Source organism: Scyliorhinus torazame, chromosome 16 (genome assembly GCF_047496885.1).
Source record: "Scyliorhinus torazame isolate Kashiwa2021f chromosome 16, sScyTor2.1, whole genome shotgun sequence".
NCBI classification, from domain to species: Eukaryota; Metazoa; Chordata; class Chondrichthyes; order Carcharhiniformes; family Scyliorhinidae; genus Scyliorhinus; species Scyliorhinus torazame.
The window spans coordinates 81,521,211-81,542,784 of record NC_092722.1 but is presented as its reverse complement, the minus strand read 5'-3'; the positions used below and the strand labels follow the sequence as shown (position 1 = coordinate 81,542,784).

At 66.2% G+C, this 21,574-nt stretch overlaps 1 protein-coding gene across 2 annotated transcripts in view; it reads right to left on the bottom strand.

Moving 5' to 3' along the window:
• LOC140392908 (inhibitor of growth protein 4-like) overlaps positions 1-21,574 on the bottom strand; it is a 61,077-nt gene that overhangs the window by 2,949 nt on the left and 36,554 nt on the right. For both annotated transcript variants that reach the window (XM_072478679.1, XM_072478680.1), the window contains one exon: positions 397-460. In XM_072478679.1, the coding sequence (XP_072334780.1) occupies positions 397-460 (64 nt within the window). The remainder of the gene's footprint in view (positions 1-396; positions 461-21,574) is intronic.

Genomic DNA, 21,574 nt, shown 5'->3' with positions numbered 1-21,574 from the left:
CTGGGTGATCCCAGAAGAGATATCGCAGCCCCTCCTGGGTTATCCCAGCAGAGATATCTCAGACCCTCCCGAATGACCCAGCAGATATCCCAGACTTTTCCGAGGAATCCTAGCAAAGATATCACAGCCACTCCCGAGCAATCCCAGCAGAGATATCACAGCTTGACCCGAGCGATCCCAGCAGAGATATTGCTTCTCATCCCGTGATCCCAGCAGAAAATTCACTGGCCCTCCCAAGGAATCCCAGCAAAGATATCGCAACCTCCCCTTCTCCCCCCAAAGTGATCCAGGCAGAGACAGATCCTGGCTGTAACCCGAGGCTCTCTCACCCCTCGCCGCCCTCTCCTGCCCGAGCAAGAGATATGGGGAGATCCAGGTTCATGACCAGCTGCTTACCATTTCCCCCTGGGCTTCGTGGTGAGGGCCAACACAGGCAAAGTGGAACCCATTCGATGGAGCACTACAGGAGGGAGAGACAGCAAAGGAGTGTAAAGAAAGAAGGGGCGGGGAAGAAAGGGGTGAGACAGAGGTGAGAAAACAGAGTGGGAAGAAAGCGAGGTCGAGAGGGAGAGGGAGAGGGGGGAGAGAGAGGAGGAGAGAGAGGGAGAGAGAGAGAGGGAGACAGAGAGGGAGACAGAGAGGGAGAGAGAGAGGGGGAGAGAGAGGGAGAGAGAGAGAGGGAGTGAGAGAGAGGGAGTGAGAGAGAGGGAGTGAGAAAGAGGGGGGGGGAGAGATGGGGAGAGAGAGGGAGAGAAGGGGGGCGAGAGAGGGGCGAGAGAGAGGGAGGGGGGAAAGGGGGCAAGAGAGAGGGAGGGGGAAAGGGGGCGAGAAGGAGAGAGGGAGAGGGAGAGAGAGGGGCGAGAGAGAGAGAGGGGCGAGAGAGAGAGGGAGGGGGGGCGAGAGAGAGGGAGGGGGAAAGGGGGCGAGAGAGAGGGAGGGGAAAGGGGGCGAGAAGGAGAGAGGGAGAGGGAGAGAGAGGGGCGAGAGAGAGAGAGGGGGCCACAGAGAGGGGGGTGAGAGAGAGAGGGGCGAGAGAGAGAGGGGCGAGAAAGGGAGAGGGGAGCGGGAGAGGAGAGTGGGACAAGCAAAGGGGGATGAAAGAGAGGGAGCGAGAGAGGGAAGGTAGAGGGGAGCGGGAGAGGGGGATAGAGAAAGGGACAGAGCGAGAAAAGAAAGAAAAAGTGTGGAAAGGCAGATGGGGAAAAAGAGGGGGAGAGAGAGATGGGGAGAGGGTTAGGAGAGAGGGGAGAGAGGAGAGAGAGAGAGAGAGAGAGAGGGGGGAGAGAGGGAGAGAGAGGGGGAGAGAGAGAGGGACAGGGGGGAGGAGAGAGGGAAAGAGAAGGGGAGAGAGGGGGAGAGAAAGAGAGGGGAGGGGAGAGAGAGGGGGAGAGAGAGAGGGGGCGAGAGAGATTGAAAGCGAGAGAGGGATGAGAAAGGGATAGAGAGACGGGAAATGAAGAAGGGGAGGAGGGGAGGGGGAAATAAGAGAGGGGGAGAGGGGGAAAGGGAGGGGAAGGAATGAGAGGGATAGAAAGAGGGGAGATACAGATGGAGAGATAGGCACAGATAGAAGGGGAGGGAGAGAGAGAAAGGGATAGAGCGAGGGATAGAGAGGGGGAGAGAGTGACAGATGGAGAGAGAGAAAGGGATAGACAGAGAGGGGAGAGAGAGATAGAGATGCAGAGAAAGAAAGGGATAAAGAGAGAGAGGGGGAGAGAGAGATAGAGATGGAGAGAGAAACGGATAGCGAGAGAAGGGGAAGGGGAGAGAAAGAAAGAGGGGCTCAAGAGAGAGGAGTGGAAAAGCAGAGGGGGGAGAGAGAGGGGGGAAGAGAGGGAGAGGTGGGGGAGGGAGGGAGAGAGAGATAGAGATGGAGAGAAAGGGAGAGGGGCGCAAGAGAGGATAGTGGACAAGCAAAGGGGGATGAAAGAGAGGGAGTGAGAGGGGGAAATGGAGGGGGAGAGGGAGAGGGGGATAGAGAAAGGGACAGTGCGAGAAAAGAAAGAGAAATGTGTGGAAAGGCAGAGGGGGATGGAGAAAAGAGGGGGGTGAGAAAGATGGGGAGAGAAAGATGGGGAGAGAGAGGGGTGGGAGAGAGGGGTGGGAGAGAGGGGTGGGAGAGAGGGGGATGGGAGAGAGGGCTGGGAGAGAGGGGTGGGCGAGAGGGGGGAGCGAGAGGGGGGAGCGAGAGGGGGGAGCAAGAGGGGGGAGCAAGAGGGGGGAGAGAAGGGGGGAGAGAGAGGGGGGAGAGAGAGGGGGGAGAGAGAAGGGGAGAAAGAGGGTGAGAGAAATAGGGAGAGAGGGGGAGAGAGAGAGCAAGAGAGAGGGGAGAAAGAGGGGGTAGGAGAGAAAGGGGGCAAGAAGGGGAGGAAGAGGGGGAGAAAGGGGCAGAAAGTGGGAGGGGGATGGAAAGAGGGGGGAGAAAGAGAATCGGGAATGAGAGAGATCGGTGAGAAAGAGAGAGGAGTGGAAAGACAGGGGGTGAGAGAATGGGAAGGAGAGAGAAGTAGAAAGGGGTGAGAGAGAGAGACCGGAGAGGACCGAGGGAGAGGCAGAGAGATAGAGAGACAGAGAGAGGAAAAGAGAGAGAACAGAAGTGATGGAGATGGGGAGACAGGGAGAGGGGGCACGTGGGAGAGAATGTGGTGAGTGAGGGGCAGGGGGAAGGAGTTGAAAGTAGCAGTTAGTCTGGTGACCAGGCAGTGATTGTAGATTTCCACCTCACCCCACAAACCTGTGTTTACTGAATCAAAAGCGAAGAGCCGGGCCTGTCCGTCACTCCCATCAGCTGTCCCCCACTCTGTCTGTCTCTCTCTCTCTCTCACTCACTCTGTCCGTCCCTCCCTCAGTCTGTCCGACCCTCTCTCACACGCTGCCCGTCGCTCCCTCACTCTGCCCGTCGTTCCCTCACTCCGCCCGTCGCTCCCTCACTCCGCCCGACGTACTCTCACTCCGCCCGGCGTACCCTCACTCCGCCCGTCGCTCCCTCACTCCGCCCGTCGCTCCCTCACTCCGCCCGTCGCTCCCTCACTCCGCTCCCTCACTCTGCCCGTCGCTCCCTCACTCTGCCCATCGCTCCCTCACTCCGCACCCTCACTCCGCCCGTCGCTCCCTCACTCCGCTCCCTCACTCTGCCCGTCGCTCCCTCACTCTGCACCCTCACTCCGCCCGGCGTACCCTCACTCCGCCGGTCGCTCCCTCACTCCGCCTGTCGCTACCTCATTCCGCCCGTCGCTCCCTCACTCCGCCCGTCGCTCCCTCACTCCGCCCGTCATACTCTCACTCCGCCCGTCATACTCTCACTCCGCCCGTCATACTCTCACTCCGCCCGTCATACTCTCACTCCGCCCGTCATACTCTCACTCCGCCCGTCACACCCTCACTCCGCCCGTCGCTCCCTCACTCCGCCCGTCGCTCCCTCACTCCGCCCGGCGTACCCTCACTCCGCCCGTCGTACCCTCACTCCGCCCGTCGCTCCCTCACTCCGCCCGTCGCTCCCTCACTCCGCCCATCGCTCCCTCACTCCGCCCGTCGCTCCCTCACTCTGCCCGTCGCTCCCTCACTCCGCCCGTCGCTCCCTCACTCCGCTCCCTCACTCTGCCTGTCGCTCCCTCACTCCGCCCGTCGCTCCCTCACTCTGCCCGTCGCTCCCTCACTCCGCTCCCACACTCTGCCCGTCGCTTCCTCGCTCCGCTCCCACACTCTGCCCGTTTCTCCCTCACTCGGCTCACTCAGTCTGCCCATCGCTCCCTCACTCCGCTCCCACACTCTGCCCGTATCTCCCTCACTCGGCTCACTCAGTCTGCCCGTCGCTCCCTCATTCCGCCCGTCGCTCCCTCACTCCGCTCCCTCACTCTGCCCGTCGTTCCCTCACTCTGCCCGTTTCTCCCTCACTCCGCTCCCTCACTCTGCCCGTCGCTCCCTCATTCCGCCCGTCGCTCCCTCACTCGGCTCCCTTACTCTGCCCGTTTCTCCCTCACTCCGCTCCCTCACTCTGCCCGTCGCTCCCTCACTCTGCCCGTCGCTCCCTCACTCTGCCCGTCGCTCCCTCACTCTGCCCGTTGCTCCCTCACTCTGCCCGTCGCTCCCTCACTCCGCCCGCCGCTCCCTCACTCTGCCCGTCGCTCCCTCACTCCGCTCCCTCACTGCCCGTTTCTCCCTCACTCCGCTCCCTCACTCTGCCCGTTTCTCCCTCATTCCGCTCCCTCACTCTGCCCGTCGCTCCCTCACTCCGCACCCTCACTATGCCCGTCGCTCCCTCACTCCGCCCGTCGCTCCCTCACTCTGCCCGTCGCTCCCTCACTCTGCCCGTCGCTCCCTCACTCTGCCCGTTGCTCCCTCACTCTGCCCGTCGCTCCCTCACTCCGCCCGCCGCTCCCTCACTCTGCCCGTCGCTCCCTCACTCTGCCCGTCGTACCCTCACTCCGCCGTCGCTCCCTCACTCCGCCCGTCGCACCCTCACTCTGCCCGTCGCTCCCTCACTCTGCCCGTCGCTCCCTCACTCTGCCCGTCGTACCCTCACTCCGCCGTCGCTCCCTCACTCCGCCCGTCGCACCCTCACTCTGCCCGTCGCTCCCTCACTCTGCCCGTCGCTCCCTTACTCTGCCCGTTGCTCCCTCACTCTGCCCGCCGCTCCCTCACTCCGCCCGCCGCTCCCTCACTCCGCTCCCTCACTGCCCGTTTCTCCCTCACTCCGCTCCCTCACTCTGCCCGTTTCTCCCTCATTCCGCTCCCTCACTCTGCCCGTCGCTCCGTCACTCCGCTCCCTCACTCTGCCCGTCGCTCCCTCACTCCGCCCGTCGCTCCCTCACTCTGCCCGTCGCTTCCTCATTCCGCCCGTTTCTCCCTCACCCCGCTCCCTCACTCTGCCCGTCGCTCCCTCACTACGCTCCCTCACTCTGCCCATTTCTCCCTCACTCCGTTCCCTCACTCCACCTGTCGCTCCCTCACTCCGCTCCCTCACTCTGCCCGTTTTTCCCTCACTCTGCCCGTCGCTCCCTCACTCCGCTCCCTCACTCTGCCCGTCGCTCCCTCATTCCGCCCGTCGCTCCCTCACTCCGCTCCCTCACTCTGCCTGTCGCTCCCTCGCTCTGCCCGTCGCTCCCTCACTCTGCCCGTCGTTCCCTCACTCCGCTCCCTCACTCCGTCTGTCGCTCCCACACTCCGCCCGTCGCTCCCTCACTCCGCTCCCTCACTCTGCCTGTCGCTCCCTCGCTCTGCCCGTCGCTCCCTCACTCTGCCCGTCGTTCCCTCACTCCGCTCCCTCACTCCGTCTGTCGCTCCCACACTCTGCCCGTTTCTCCCTCACTCTGCCCGCCGCTCCCTCATTCCGCCCGTCGCTCCCTCACTCCGCTCCCTCAGTCTGCCCATTTCTCCCTCACTCCGCTCCCTCACTCTGCCCGTCGCTCCCTCATTCCGCCCGTCGCGCCCTCACTCCGCCCGCCGCTCCCTCATTCCGCCCGTCGCTCCCTCACTCCGCTCCCTCAGTCTGCCCATTTCTCCCTCACTCCGCTCCCTCACTCTGCCCGTCTCTCCCTCATTCCGCCCATCGCTCCCGCACTCCGCTCCCTCACTCTGCCCATTTCTCCCTCACTCCGCTCCCTCACTCTGCCCGTCTCTCCCTCACTCCGCTCCCTCACTCTGCCCGTCTCTCCCTCACTCTGCCCGTCGCTCCCTCACTCTGCTCCCTCACTCTGCCCATTTCTCCCTCACTCTGCCCATCGCTCCCTCACTCTGCTCCCTCACTCTGCCTATTTCTCCCTCACTCCGCTCCCTCACTCTGCCCGTTTTTCCCTCACTCCGCCCGTCGCTCCCTCACTCTGTTCATCGCTCCCTCACTCCGCTCCCTCACTCTGCCCGTCGCTCCCTCACTCCGCCCGTCGCTCCCTCACTCCGCTCCCTCACTCTGCCTGTCGCTCCCTCGCTCTGCCCGTCGCTCCCTCATTCCGCCCGTCGCTCCCTCACTCCGCTCCCTCACTCTGCCCGTCGTTCCCTCACTCTGCCCGTTTCTCCCTCACTCCGCTCCCTCACTCTGCCCATCGCTCCCTCATTCCGCCCGTCGCTCCCTCACTCGGCTCCCTTACTCTGCCCGTTTCTCCCTCACTCCGCTCCCTCACTCTGCCCGTCGCTCCCTCACTCTGCCCGTCGCTCCCTCACTCTGCCCGTTGCTCCCTCACTCTGCCCGTTGCTCCCTCACTCTGCCCGTCGCTCCCTCACTCCGCCCGCCGCTCCCTCACTCTGCCCGTCGCTCCCTCACTCCGCTCCCTCACTGCCCGTTTCTCCCTCACTCCGCTCCCTCACTCTGCCCGTTTCTCCCTCATTCCGCTCCCTCACTCTGCCCGTCGCTCCCTCACTCCGCACCCTCACTATGCCCGTCGCTCCCTCACTCTGCCCGTCGCTCCCTCACTCTGCCCGTCGCTCCCTCACTCTGCCCGTTGCTCCCTCACTCTGCCCGTCGCTCCCTCACTCCGCCCGCCGCTCCCTCACTCTGCCCGTCGCTCCCTCACTCTGCCCGTCGTACCCTCACTCCGCCGTCGCTCCCTCACTCCGCCCGTCGCACCCTCACTCTGCCCGTCGCTCCCTCACTCTGCCCGTCGCTCCCTCACTCTGCCCGTCGCTCCCTCACTCTGCCCGTTGCTCCCTCACTCTGCCCGCCGCTCCCTCACTCCGCCCGCCGCTCCCTCACTCCGCTCCCTCACTGCCCGTTTCTCCCTCACTCCGCTCCCTCACTCTGCCCGTTTCTCCCTCATTCCGCTCCCTCACTCTGCCCGTCGCTCCGTCACTCCGCTCCCTCACTCTGCCCGTCGCTCCCTCACTCCGCCCGTCGCTCCCTCACTCTGCCCGTCGCTTCCTCATTCCGCCCGTTTCTCCCTCACCCCGCTCCCTCACTCTGCCCGTCGCTCCCTCACTACGCTCCCTCACTCTGCCCATTTCTCCCTCACTCCGCTCCCTCACTCCACCTGTCGCTCCCTCACTCCGCTCCCTCACTCTGCCCGTTTTTCCCTCACTCTGCCCGTCGCTCCCTCACTCCGCTCCCTCACTCTGCCCGTCGCTCCCTCACTCCGCCCGTCGCTCCCTCACTCCGCTCCCTCACTCTGCCTGTCGCTCCCTCGCTCTGCCCGTCGCTCCCTCACTCTGCCCGTCGTTCCCTCACTCCGCTCCCTCACTCCGTCTGTCGCTCCCACACTCCGCCCGTCGCTCCCTCACTCCGCTCCCTCACTCTGCCTGTCGCTCCCTCGCTCTGCCCGTCGCTCCCTCACTCTGCCCGTCGTTCCCTCACTCCGCTCCCTCACTCCGTCTGTCGCTCCCACACTCTGCCCGTTTCTCCCTCACTCTGCCCGCCGCTCCCTCATTCCGCCCGTCGCTCCCTCACTCCGCTCCCTCAGTCTGCCCATTTCTCCCTCACTCCGCTCCCTCACTCTGCCCGTCGCTCCCTCATTCCGCCCGTCGCGCCCTCACTCCGCCCGCCGCTCCCTCATTCCGCCCGTCGCTCCCTCACTCCGCTCCCTCAGTCTGCCCATTTCTCCCTCACTCCGCTCCCTCACTCTGCCCGTCTCTCCCTCATTCCGCCCATCGCTCCCGCACTCCGCTCCCTCACTCTGCCCATTTCTCCCTCACTCCGCTCCCTCACTCTGCCCGTCTCTCCCTCACTCTGCCCGTCTCTCCCTCACTCCGCTCCCTCACTCTGCCCGTCTCTCCCTCACTCTGCCCGTCGCTCCCTCACTCTGCTCCCTCACTCTGCCCATTTCTCCCTCACTCTGCCCATCGCTCCCTCACTCTGCTCCCTCACTCTGCCTATTTCTCCCTCACTCCGCTCCCTCACTCTGCCCGTTTTTCCCTCACTCCGCCCGTCGCTCCCTCACTCTGTTCATCGCTCCCTCACTCCGCTCCCTCACTCCGCTCCCTCACTCTGCCCGTCGCTCCCTCACTCCGCCCGTCGCTCCCTCACTCCGCTCCCTCACTCTGCCTGTCGCTCCCTCGCTCTGCCCGTCGCTCCCTCACTCTGCCCGTCGTTCCCTCACTCCGCTCCCTCACTCCGTCTGTCGCTCCCACACTCCGCCCGTCGCTCCCTCACTCCGCACCCTCACTCTGCCTGTCGCTCCCTCGCTCTGCCCATCGCTCCCTCACTCTGCCCGTCGCTCCCTCACTCCGCTCCCTCACTCCGTCTGTCGCTCCCTCGCTCTGCCCGTCGCTCCCTCACTCCGCTCGTCGCTCCCTCACTCCGCCCGTCGTTCCCTCACTCCGCTCCCTCACTCCGTCTGTCGCTCCCTCACTCTGCCCGTCGGTCCCTCATTCCGCCCGTCGCTCCCTCACTCCGCTCCCTCACTCTGCCCGTCGCTCCCTCATTCCGCCCGTCGTTCCCTCACTCCGCTCCCTCACTTCGTCTGTCGCTCCCTCACTCTGCCCGTCGGTCCCTCATTCCGCCCGTCGCTCCCTCACTCCGCTCCCTCACTGTGTGTGTCGCTCCCTCACTCCGCTCCATCACTCTGCCCGTAGCTCCCTCACTCCGCCCGTCGCTCCTTCACTCCGTCTGTCGCTCCCTCACTCCGCTCCCTCACTCTGTGTGTCGCTCCCTCACTCCGCTCCATCACTCTGCCCGTAGCTCCCTCACTCCGCCCGTCGCTCCCTCACTCCGTCTGTCGTTCCCTCACTCTGCCTGTCGCTCCCTCACTCCGCTCCCTCACTCTGTGTGTCGCTCCCTCACTCTGCTCCCTCACTCTGTGTGTCGCTCCCTCACTCCGCTCCCTCACTCTGCCCGTCGCTCCCTCACTCTGCCCGTCACTCCCTCACTCCGCCCGTCGCTCCCTCACTCCACCTGTCGCTCCCTCACTCCGCACCCTAACTCTGCCCGTCGCTCCCTCACTCTGCCCGTCGCTCCCTGATTCCACCCGTCGCTCCCTCACTCTGCCTGTCGCTCCCTCACTCCGCCCATCGCGCCCTCACTCTGCCCTTCGCTCCCTCACTCTGCCCTTCGCTCCCTCACTCCGCACCCTCACTCTGCCCGTCGCTCCCTCACTCTGCCCGTCGCTCCCTCACACCGCCCGTCGCTCCCTCACTCTGCCTGTCGCTCCCTCACTCCGCCCATCGCGCCCTCACTCCGCCCTTCGCTCCCTCACTCTGCCCGTCGCTCCCTCACTTCGCCTGTCGCTCCCTCACTCCGCTCCCTCACTCTGCCCTTCGCTCCCTCACTCCGCACCCTCACTCTGCCCGTCGCTCCCTCACTCCGCCCTTCGCTCCCTCACTCTGCCCGTCACTCCCTCACTTCGCCTGTCGCTCCCTCACTCCGCTCCCTCACTCCGCCCATCGCGCCCTCACTCCGCTCTTCGCTCCCTCACTCTGCCCGTCGCTCCCTCACTCCGCTCCCTCACTTCGCCTGTCGCTCCCTCACTCCGCAGCCTCACTCTGCCTATCGCTCCCTCACTCCGCACCCTCACTCTGCCTGTCGCTCCCTCACTCCGCCCGTCGCTCCCTCACTCCACCCGTCGCTCCCTCACTCCGCCCGTCGATCCCTCACTCCGCCCGTCGATCCCTCACTCCGCCCGTCGCTCCCTCACTCCGCCCGTCGCTCCCTCACTCCGCCCGTCATACTCTCACTTCGCCCGTCATACTCTCACTCCGCCCGTCGCTGCCTCACTCTGCCCGTCGCTCCCTCACTCCGCCCGTCGCTCCCTCACTCTGCCCGTCGCTCCCTCACTCTGCCCGTCGCTCCCTCACTCCGCCTGTTTCTCCCTCACTCTGCTCCCTCACTCTGCCCGTTTTTCCCTCACTCTGCCCGTCGCTCCCTCACTCTGCTCCCTCACTATGCCCGTCGCTCCCTCATTCCGCCCGTCGCTCCCTCACTCTGCCCGTTTCTCCCTCACTCCGCTCCCTCACTCTGCCCGTCGCTCCCTCATTCCGCCCGTCGCTCCCTCACTCCGCTCCCTCACTCTGCCCATTTCTCGCTCACTCCGCTCCCTCACTCCGCCCGTCGCTCCCTCACTCCGCTCCCTCATTCCACCCGTCGCTCCCTCACTCCGCTCCCTCACTCTGCCCGTCGCTCCCTCATTCCGCCCGTCGCTCCCTCACTCCGCTCCCTCACTTTGCCCGTCGCTCCCTCACTCCGCCCATCGCGCCCTCACTCCGCCCTTCGCTCCCTCACTCTGCCCGTCGCTCCCTCACTTCGCCTGTCGCTCCCTCACTCCGCTCCCTCACTCTGCCCTTCGCTCCCTCACTCCGCACCCTCACTCTGCCCGTCGCTCCCTCACTCCGCGCTTCGCTCCCTCACTCTGCCCGTCGCTCCCTCACTCCGCCCTTCGCTCCCTCACTCTGCCCGTCGCTCCCTCACTCCGCCCGTCGGTCCCTCACTCCGCTCCCTCACTTCGCCTGTCGCTCCCTCACTCCGCACCCTCACTCTGCCTATCGCTCTCACTCCGCACCCTCACTCTGCCTGTCGCTCCCTCACTCCGCCCGTCGTACCCTCACTCCGCCCGTCGCTCCCTCACTCCGCCCGTTGCTCCCTCACTCCGCCCGTCGCTCCCTCACTCCGCCCGTCGCTCCCTCACTCCGCCCGTCGCTCCCTCACTCCGCCCGTCATACTCTCACTTCGCCCGTCATACTCTCACTCCGCCCGTCGCTGCCTCACTCTGCCCGTCGCTCCCTCACTCCGCCCGTCGCTCCCTCACTCCGCCCGTCGCTCCCTCACTCCGCCCGTTTCTCCCTCACTCTGCTCCCTCACTCTGCCCGTCGCTCCCTCACTCTGCCCGTTTTTCCCTCACTCTGCCCGTCGCTCCCTCACTCTGCTCCCTCACTATGTCCGTCGCTCCCTCATTCCGCCCGTCGCTCCCTCACTATGCCCGTTTCTCCCTCACTCCGCTCCCTCACTCTGCCCATCGCTCCCTCATTCCACCCGTCGCTCCCTCACTCCGCTCCCTCACTCTGCCCATTTTTCGCTCACTCCGCTCCCTCACTCTGCCCGTCGCTCCCTCATTCCGCCCGTCGCTCCCTCACTCCGCTCCCTCACTCTGCCCGTCGCTCCCTCATTCCGCCCGTCGCTCCCTCACTCCGCTCCCTCACTTCGCCTGTCGCTCCCTCACTCCGCAGCCTCACTCTGCCTATCGCTCCCTCACTCCGCACCCTCACTCTGCCTGTCGCTCCCTCACTCCGCCCGTCGCTCCCTCACTCCACCCGTCGCTCCCTCACTCCGCCCGTCGATCCCTCACTCCGCCCGTCGATCCCTCACTCCGCCCGTCGCTCCCTCACTCCGCCCGTCGCTCCCTCACTCCGCCCGTCATACTCTCACTTCGCCCGTCATACTCTCACTCCGCCCGTCGCTGCCTCACTCTGCCCGTCGCTCCCTCACTCCGCCCGTCGCTCCCTCACTCTGCCCGTCGCTCCCTCACTCTGCCCGTCGCTCCCTCACTCCGCCCGTTTCTCCCTCACTCTGCTCCCTCACTCTGCCCGTTTTTCCCTCACTCTGCCCGTCGCTCCCTCACTCTGCTCCCTCACTATGCCCGTCGCTCCCTCATTCCGCCCGTCGCTCCCTCACTCTGCCCGTTTCTCCCTCACTCCGCTCCCTCACTCTGCCCGTCGCTCCCTCATTCCGCCCGTCGCTCCCTCACTCCGCTCCCTCACTCTGCCCATTTCTCGCTCACTCCGCTCCCTCACTCCGCCCGTCGCTCCCTCACTCCGCTCCCTCATTCCACCTGTCGCTCCCTCACTCCGCTCCCTCACTCTGCCCGTCGCTCCCTCATTCCGCCCGTCGCTCCCTCACTCCGCTCCCTCACTTTGCCCGTCGCTCCCTCACTCCGCCCATCGCGCCCTCACTCCGCCCTTCGCTCCCTCACTCTGCCCGTCGCTCCCTCACTTCGCCTGTCGCTCCCTCACTCCGCTCCCTCACTCTGCCCTTCGCTCCCTCACTCCGCACCCTCACTCTGCCCGTCGCTCCCTCACTCCGCGCTTCGCTCCCTCACTCTGCCCGTCGCTCCCTCACTCCGCCCTTCGCTCCCTCACTCTGCCCGTCGCTCCCTCACTCCGCCCGTCGGTCCCTCACTCCGCTCCCTCACTTCGCCTGTCGCTCCCTCACTCCGCACCCTCACTCTGCCTATCGCTCTCACTCCGCACCCTCACTCTGCCTGTCGCTCCCTCACTCCGCCCGTCGTACCCTCACTCCGCCCGTCGCTCCCTCACTCCGCCCGTTGCTCCCTCACTCCGCCCGTCGCTCCCTCACTCCGCCCGTCGCTCCCTCACTCCGCCCGTCGCTCCCTCACTCCGCCCGTCATACTCTCACTTCGCCCGTCATACTCTCACTCCGCCCGTCGCTGCCTCACTCTGCCCGTCGCTCCCTCACTCCGCCCGTCGCTCCCTCACTCCGCCCGTCGCTCCCTCACTCCGCCCGTTTCTCCCTCACTCTGCTCCCTCACTCTGCCCGTCGCTCCCTCACTCTGCCCGTTTTTCCCTCACTCTGCCCGTCGCTCCCTCACTCTGCTCCCTCACTATGTCCGTCGCTCCCTCATTCCGCCCGTCGCTCCCTCACTATGCCCGTTTCTCCCTCACTCCGCTCCCTCACTCTGCCCATCGCTCCCTCATTCCACCCGTCGCTCCCTCACTCCGCTCCCTCACTCTGCCCATTTTTCGCTCACTCCGCTCCCTCACTCTGCCCGTCGCTCCCTCATTCCGCCCGTCGCTCCCTCACTCCGCTCCCTCACTCTGCCCGTCGCTCCCTCATTCCGCCCGTCGCTCCCTCACTCCGCTCCCTCACTTTGCCCGTCGCTCCCTCACTCTGCTCCCTCACTCTGCCCATTTCTCCCTCACTCCGCCCGTTTTTCTCTCACTCCACTCCCTCACTCTGCCCGTCGCTCCCTCACTCTGCTCCCTCACTCTGCCTATTTCTCCCTCACTCCGCTCCCTCACTCTGCCCGTTTTTCCCTCATTCCGCTCCCTCACTCTGCCCGTCACTCCCTCACTCTGCCCGTCGCTCCCTCACTCCGCTCCCTCACTCTGCCTGTCGCTCCCTCACTCCGCTTCCTCACTGTGCCCGTCGCTCCCTCACTCTGTTCATCGCTCCCTCACTCCGCTCCCTCACTCTGCCCGTCGCTCCATCACTCCGCCCGTCGCTCCCTCACTCCGCTCCCTCACTCTGCCTGTCGCTCCCTCACTCCGCTTCCTCACTGTGCCCGTCGCTCCCTCACTCTGCCCGTAGCTCCCTCACTCCGCCCGTCGCTCCCTCACGCCGTCTGTCGCTCCCTCAATCTGCCCGTCGTTCCCTCACTCTGCCTGTCGCTCCCTCACCCGGCCCGTCGCTCCCTCACTCCGCCCGTCGCTCCCTCACTCCGCCCGTCGCTCCCTCACTCCGCCCGTCGCTCTGTGTGTCGCTCCCTCACTCCGCTCCCTCACTCTGCCCATCGCTCCCTCACTCTGCCCGTCACTCCCTCATTCCGCCCGTCGCTCCCTCACTCCACCTGTCGCTCCCTCACTCCGCACCCTCACTCTGCCCGTCGCTCCCTCACTCTGCCCGTCGCTCCCTCACTCTGCCCGTCGCTCCCTCACTCTGCCCGTCGCTCCCTCACTCTGCCCGTCGCTCCCTCACTCCGCCCGTCGCTCCCTCACTCCGCCCATCGCGCCCTCACTCCGCACCCTCACTCTGCCCGTCGCTCCCTCACTCTGCCCGTCGCTCCCTCACTCTGCCCGTCGCTCCCTCACTCTGCCCGCCGCTCCCTCACTCTGCCCGTTGCTCCCTCACTCCGCTCCCTCACTGCCCGTTTCTCCCTCACTCCGCTCCCTCACTCTGCCCGTTTCTCCCTCATTCCGCTCCCTCACTCTGCCCGTCGCTCCCTCACTCCGCACCCTCACTATGCCCGTCGCTCCCTCACTCCGCCCGTCGCTCCCTCACTCTGCCCGTCGCTCCCTCACTCTGCCCGTCGCTCCCTCACTCTGCCCGTTGCTCCCTCACTCTGCCCGTCGCTCCCTCACTCCGCCCGCCGCTCCCTCACTCTGCCCGTCGCTCCCTCACTCTGCCCGTCGTACCCTCACTCCGCCGTCGCTCCCTCACTCCGCCCGTCGCACCCTCACTCTGCGCGTCGCTCCTTCACTCTGCCCGTCGCTCCCTCACTCTGCCCGTCGCTCCCTCACTCTGCCCGTTGCTCCCTCACTCTGCCCGCCGCTCCCTCACTCCGCCCGCCGCTCCCTCACTCCGCTCCCTCACTGCCCGTTTCTCCCTCACTCCGCTCCCTCACTCTGCCCGTTTCTCCCTCATTCCGCTCCCTCACTCTGCCCGTCGCTCCGTCACTCCGCTCCCTCACTCTGCCCGTCGCTCCCTCACTCCGCCCGTCGCTCCCTCGCTCTGCCCGTCGCTTCCTCATTCCGCCCGTTTCTCCCTCACCCCGCTCCCTCACTCTGCCCGTCGCTCCCTCACTACGCTCCCTCACTTTGCCCATTTCTCCCTCACTCCGCTCCCTCACTCCACCTGTCGCTCCCTCACTCCGCTCCCTCACTCTGCCCGTTTTTCCCTCACTCTGCCCGTCGCTCCCTCACTCCGCTCCCTCACTCTGCCCGTCGCTCCCTCATTCCGCCCGTCGCTCCCTCACTCCGCTCCCTCACTCTGCCTGTCGCTCCCTCGCTCTGCCCGTCGCTCCCTCACTCTGCCCGTCGTTCCCTCACTCCGCTCCCTCACTCCGTCTGTCGCTCCCACACTCCGCCCGTCGCTCCCTCACTCCGCTCCCTCACTCTGCCTGTCGCTCCCTCGCTCTGCCCGTCGCTCCCTCACTCTGCCCGTCGTTCCCTCACTCCGCTCCCTCACTCCGTCTGTCGCTCCCACACTCTGCCCGTTTCTCCCTCAGTCTGCCCGCCGCTCCCTCATTCCGCCCGTCGCTCCCTCACTCCGCTCCCTCAGTCTGCCCATTTCTCCCTCACTCCGCTCCCTCACTCTGCCCGTCGCTCCTTCATTCCGCCCGTCGCGCCCTCACTCCGCCCGCCGCTCCCTCATTCCGCCCGTCGCTCCCTCACTCCGCTCCCTCAGTCTGCCCATTTCTCCCTCACTCCGCTCCCTCACTCTGCCCGTCTCTCCCTCATTCCGCCCATCGCTCCCGCACTCCGTTCCCTCACTCTGCCCATTTCTCCCTCACTCCGCTCCCTCACTCTGCCCGTCTCTCCCTCACTCTGCCCGTCTCTCCCTCACTCCGCTCCCTCACTCTGCCCGTCTCTCCCTCACTCTGCCCGTCGCTCCCTCACTCTGCTCCCTCACTCTGCCCATTTCTCCCTCACTCTGCCCATCGCTCCCTCACTCTGCTCCCTCACTCTGCCTATTTCTCCCTCACTCCGCTCCCTCACTCTGCCCGTTTTTCCCTCACTCCGCCCGTCGCTCCCTCACTCTGTTCATCGCTCCCTCACTCCGCTCCCTCACTCTGCCCGTCGCTCCCTCACTCTGCCCGTCGTTCCCTCACTCCGCTCCCTCACTCCGTCTGTCGCTCCCACACTCCGCCCGTCGCTCCCTCACTCCGCACCCTCACTCTGCCTGTCGCTCCCTCGCTCTGCCCATCGCTCCCTCACTCTGCCCGTCGCTCCCTCACTCCGCTCCCTCACTCCGTCTGTCGCTCCCTCGCTCTGCCCGTCGCTCCCTCACTCCGCTCGTCGCTCCCTCACTCCGCCCGTCGTTCCCTCACTCCGCTCCCTCACTCCGTCTGTCGCTCCCTCACTCTGCCCGTCGGTCCCTCATTCCGCCCGTCGCTCCCTCACTCCGCTCCCTCACTCTGCCCGTCGCTCCCTCATTCCGCCCGTCGTTCCCTCACTCCGCTCCCTCACTTCGTCTGTCGCTCCCTCACTCTGCCCGTCGGTCCCTCATTCCGCCCGTCGCTCCCTCACTCCGCTCCCTCACTGTGTGTGTCGCTCCCTCACTCCGCTCCATCACTCTGCCCGTCGCTCCCTCACTCCGCCCGTCGCTCCCTCGCTCTGCCCGTCGCTTCCTCATTCCGCCCGTTTCTCCCTCACCCCGCTCCCTCACTCTGCCCGTCGCTCCCTCACTACGCTCCCTCACTTTGCCCATTTCTCCCTCACTCCGCTCCCTCACTCCACCTGTCGCTCCCTCACTCCGCTCCCTCACTCTGCCCGTTTTTCCCTCACTCTGCCCGTCGCTCCCTCACTCCGCTCCCTCACTCTGCCCGTCGCTCCCTCATTCCGCCCGTCGCTCCCTCACTCCGCTCCCTCACTCTGCCTGTCGCTCCCTCGCTCTGCCCGTCGCTCCCTCACTCTGCCCGTCGTTCCCTCACTCCGCTCCCTCACTCCGTCTGTCGCTCCCACACTCCGCCCGTCGCTCCCTCACTCCGCTCCCTCACTCTGCCTGTCGCTCCCTCGCTCTGCCCGTCGCTCCCTCACTCTGCCCGTCGTTCCCTCACTCCGCTCCCTCACTCCGTCTGTCGCTCCCACACTCTGCCCATTTCTCCCTCACTCCGCCCGTTTTTCTCTCACTCCACTCCCTCACTCTGCCCGTCGCTCCCTCACTCCGCTCCCTCACTCTGCCCATTTTTCGCTCACTCCGCTCCCTCACTCTGCCCGTCGCTCCCTCATTCCGCCCGTCGCTCCCTCACTCCGCTCCCTCACTCTGCCCGTCGCTCCCTCATTCCGCCCGTCGCTCCCTCACTCCGCTCCCTCACTTTGCCCGTCGCTCCCTCACTCTGCTCCCTCACTCTGCCCATTTCTCCCTCACTCCGCCCGTTTTTCTCTCACTCCACTCCCTCACTCTGCCCGTCGCTCCCTCACTCTGCTCCCTCACTCTGCCTATTTCTCCCTCACTCCGCTCCCTCACTCTGCCCGTTTTTCCCTCATTCCGCTCCCTCACTCTGCCCGTCACTCCCTCACTCTGCCCGTCGCTCCCTCACTCCGCTCCCTCACTCTGCCTGTCGCTCCCTCACTCCGCTTCCTCACTGTGCCCGTCGCTCCCTCACTCTGTTCATCGCTCCCTCACTCCGCTCCCTCACTCTGCCCGTCGCTCCATCACTCCGCCCGTCGCTCCCTCACTCCGCTCCCTCACTCTGCCTGTCGCTCCCTCACTCCGCTTCCTCACTGTGCCCGTCGCTCCCTCACTCTGCCCGTAGCTCCCTCACTCCGCCCGTCGCTCCCTCACGCCGTCTGTCGCTCCCTCAATCTGCCCGTCGTTCCCTCACTCTGCCTGTCGCTCCCTCACCCGGCCCGTCGCTCCCTCACTCCGCCCGTCGCTCCCTCACTCCGCCCGTCGCTCCCTCACTCCGCCCGTCGCTCTGTGTGTCGCTCCCTCACTCCGCTCCCTCACTCTGCCCATCGCTCCCTCACTCTGCCCGTCACTCCCTCATTCCGCCCGTCGCTCCCTCACTCCACCTGTCGCTCCCTCACTCCGCACCCTCACTCTGCCCGTCGCTCCCTCACTCTGCCCGTCGCTCCCTCACTCTGCCCGTCGCTCCCTCACTCTGCCCGTCGCTCCCTCACTCTGCCCGTCGCTCCCTCACTCCGCCCGTCGCTCCCTCACTCCGCCCATCGCGCCCTCACTCCGCACCCTCACTCTGCCCGTCGCTCCCTCACTCTGCCCGTCGCTCCCTCACTCTGCCCGTCGCTCCCTCACTCTGCCCGCCGCTCCCTCACTCTGCCCGTTGCTCCCTCACTCCGCTCCCTCACTGCCCGTTTCTCCCTCACTCCGCTCCCTCACTCTGCCCGTTTCTCCCTCATTCCGCTCCCTCACTCTGCCCGTCGCTCCCTCACTCCGCACCCTCACTATGCCCGTCGCTCCCTCACTCCGCCCGTCGCTCCCTCACTCTGCCCGTCGCTCCCTCACTCTGCCCGTCGCTCCCTCACTCTGCCCGTTGCTCCCTCACTCTGCCCGTCGCTCCCTCACTCCGCCCGCCGCTCCCTCACTCTGCCCGTCGCTCCCTCACTCTGCCCGTCGTACCCTCACTCCGCCGTCGCTCCCTCACTCCGCCCGTCGCACCCTCACTCTGCGCGTCGCTCCTTCACTCTGCCCGTCGCTCCCTCACTCTGCCCGTCGCTCCCTCACTCTGCCCGTTGCTCCCTCACTCTGCCCGCCGCTCCCTCACTCCGCCCGCCGCTCCCTCACTCCGCTCCCTCACTGCCCGTTTCTCCCTCACTCCGCTCCCTCACTCTGCCCGTTTCTCCCTCATTCCGCTCCCTCACTCTGCCCGTCGCTCCGTCACTCCGCTCCCTCACTCTGCCCGTCGCTCCCTCACTCCGCCCGTCGCTCCCTCGCTCTGCCCGTCGCTTCCTCATTCCGCCCGTTTCTCCCTCACCCCGCTCCCTCACTCTGCCCGTCGCTCCCTCACTACGCTCCCTCACTTTGCCCATTTCTCCCTCACTCCGCTCCCTCACTCCACCTGTCGCTCCCTCACTCCGCTCCCTCACTCTGCCCGTTTTTCCCTCACTCTGCCCGTCGCTCCCTCACTCCGCTCCCTCACTCTGCCCGTCGCTCCCTCATTCCGCCCGTCGCTCCCTCACTCCGCTCCCTCACTCTGCCTGTCGCTCCCTCGCTCTGCCCGTCGCTCCCTCACTCTGCCCGTCGTTCCCTCACTCCGCTCCCTCACTCCGTCTGTCGCTCCCACACTCCGCCCGTCGCTCCCTCACTCCGCTCCCTCACTCTGCCTGTCGCTCCCTCGCTCTGCCCGTCGCTCCCTCACTCTGCCCGTCGTTCCCTCACTCCGCTCCCTCACTCCGTCTGTCGCTCCCACACTCTGCCCGTTTCTCCCTCAGTCTGCCCGCCGCTCCCTCATTCCGCCCGTCGCTCCCTCACTCCGCTCCCTCAGTCTGCCCATTTCTCCCTCACTCCGCTCCCTCACTCTGCCCGTCGCTCCTTCATTCCGCCCGTCGCGCCCTCACTCCGCCCGCCGCTCCCTCATTCCGCCCGTCGCTCCCTCACTCCGCTCCCTCAGTCTGCCCATTTCTCCCTCACTCCGCTCCCTCACTCTGCCCGTCTCTCCCTCATTCCGCCCATCGCTCCCGCACTCCGTTCCCTCACTCTGCCCATTTCTCCCTCACTCCGCTCCCTCACTCTGCCCGTCTCTCCCTCACTCTGCCCGTCTCTCCCTCACTCCGCTCCCTCACTCTGCCCGTCTCTCCCTCACTCTGCCCGTCGCTCCCTCACTCTGCTCCCTCACTCTGCCCATTTCTCCCTCACTCTGCCCATCGCTCCCTCACTCTGCTCCCTCACTCTGCCTATTTCTCCCTCACTCCGCTCCCTCACTCTGCCCGTTTTTCCCTCACTCCGCCCGTCGCTCCCTCACTCTGTTCATCGCTCCCTCACTCCGCTCCCTCACTCTGCCTGTCGCTCCCTCGCTCTGCCCGTCGCTCCCTCACTCTGCCCGTCGTTCCCTCACTCCGCTCCCTCACTCCGTCTGTCGCTCCCACACTCCGCCCGTCGCTCCCTCACTCCGCACCCTCACTCTGCCTGTCGCTCCCTCGCTCTGCCCATCGCTCCCTCACTCTGCCCGTCGCTCCCTCACTCCGCTCCCTCACTCCGTCTGTCGCTCCCTCGCTCTGCCCGTCGCTCCCTCACTCCGCTCGTCGCTCCCTCACTCCGCCCGTCGTTCCCTCACTCCGCTCCCTCACTCCGTCTGTCGCTCCCTCACTCTGCCCGTCGGTCCCTCATTCCGCCCGTCGCTCCCTCACTCCGCTCCCTCACTCTGCCCGTCGCTCCCTCATTCCGCCCGTCGTTCCCTCACTCCGCTCCCTCACTTCGTCTGTCGCTCCCTCACTCTGCCCGTCGGTCCCTCATTCCGCCCGTCGCTCCCTCACTCCGCTCCCTCACTGTGTGTGTCGCTCCCTCACTCCGCTCCATCACTCTGCCCGTCGCTCCCTCACTCCGCCCGTCGCTCCCTCGCTCTGCCCGTCGCTTCCTCATTCCGCCCGTTTCTCCCTCACCCCGCTCCCTCACTCTGCCCGTCGCTCCCTCACTACGCTCCCTCACTTTGCCCATTTCTCCCTCACTCCGCTCCCTCACTCCACCTGTCGCTCCCTCACTCCGCTCCCTCACTCTGCCCGTTTTTCCCTCACTCTGCCCGTCGCTCCCTCACTCCGCTCCCTCACTCTGCCCGTCGCTCCCTCATTCCGCCCGTCGCTCCCTCACTCCGCTCCCTCACTCTGCCTGTCGCTCCCTCGCTCTGCCCGTCGCTCCCTCACTCTGCCCGTCGTTCCCTCACTCCGCTCCCTCACTCCGTCTGTCGCTCCCACACTCCGCCCGTCGCTCCCTCACTCCGCTCCCTCACTCTGCCTGTCGCTCCCTCGCTCTGCCCGTCGCTCCCTCACTCTGCCCGTCGTTCCCTCACTCCGCTCCCTCACTCCGTCTGTCGCTCCCACACTCTGCCCGTTTCTCCCTCAGTCTGCCCGCCGCTCCCTCATTCCGCCCGTCGCTCCCTCACTCCGCTCCCTCAGTCTGCCCCTTTCTCCCTCACTCCGCTCCCTCACTCTGCCCGTCGCTCCTTCATTCCGCCCGTCGCGCCCTCACTCCGCCCGCCGCTCCCTCATTCCGCCCGTCGCTCCCTCACTCCGCTCCCTCAGTCTGCCCATTTCTCCCTCACTCCGCTCCCTCACTCTGCCCGTCTCTCCCTCATTCCGCCCATCGCTCCCGCACTCCGCTCCCTCACTCTGCCCATTTCTCCCTCACTCCGCTCCCTCACTCTGCCCGTCTCTCCCTCACTCTGCCCGTCTCTCCCTCACTCCGCTCCCTCACTCTGCCCGTCTCTCCCTCACTCTGCCCGTCGCTCCCTCACTCTGCTCCCTCACTCTGCCCATTTCTCCCTCACTCTGCCCATCGCTCCCTCACTCTGCTCCCTCACTCTGCCTATTTCTCCCTCACTCCGCTCCCTCACTCTGCCCGTTTTTCCCTCACTCCGCCCGTCGCTCCCTCACTCTGTTCATCGCTCCCTCACTCCGCTCCCTCACTCTGCCTGTCGCTCCCTCGCTCTGCCCGTCGCTCCCTCACTCTGCCCGTCGTTCCCTCACTCCGCTCCCTCACTCCGTCTGTCGCTCCCACACTCCGCCCGTCGCTCCCTCACTCCGCACCCTCACTCTGCCTGTCGCTCCCTCGCTCTGCCCATCGCTCCCTCACTCTGCCCGTCGCTCCCTCACTCCGCTCCCTCACTCCGTCTGTCGCTCCCTCGCTCTGCCCGTCGCTCCCTCACTCCGCTCGTCGCTCCCTCACTCCGCCCGTCGTTCCCTCACTCCGCTCCCTCACTCCGTCTGTCGCTCCCTCACTCTGCCCGTCGGTCCCTCATTCCGCCCGTCGCTCCCTCACTCCGCTCCCTCACTCTGCCCGTCGCTCCCTCATTCCGCCCGTCGTTCCCTCACTCCGCTCCCTCACTTCGTCTGTCGCTCCCTCACTCTGCCCGTCGGTCCCTCATTCCGCCCGTCGCTCCCTCACTCCGCTCCCTCACTGTGTGTGTCGCTCCCTCACTCCGCTCCATCACTCTGCCCGTAGCTCCCTCACTCCGCCCGTCGCTCCTTCACTCCGTCTGTCGCTCCCTCACTCCGCTCCCTCACTCTGTGTGTCGCTCCCTCACTCCGCTCCATCACTCTGCCCGTAGCTCCCTCACTCCGCCCGTCGCTCCCTCACTCCGTCTGTCGTTCCCTC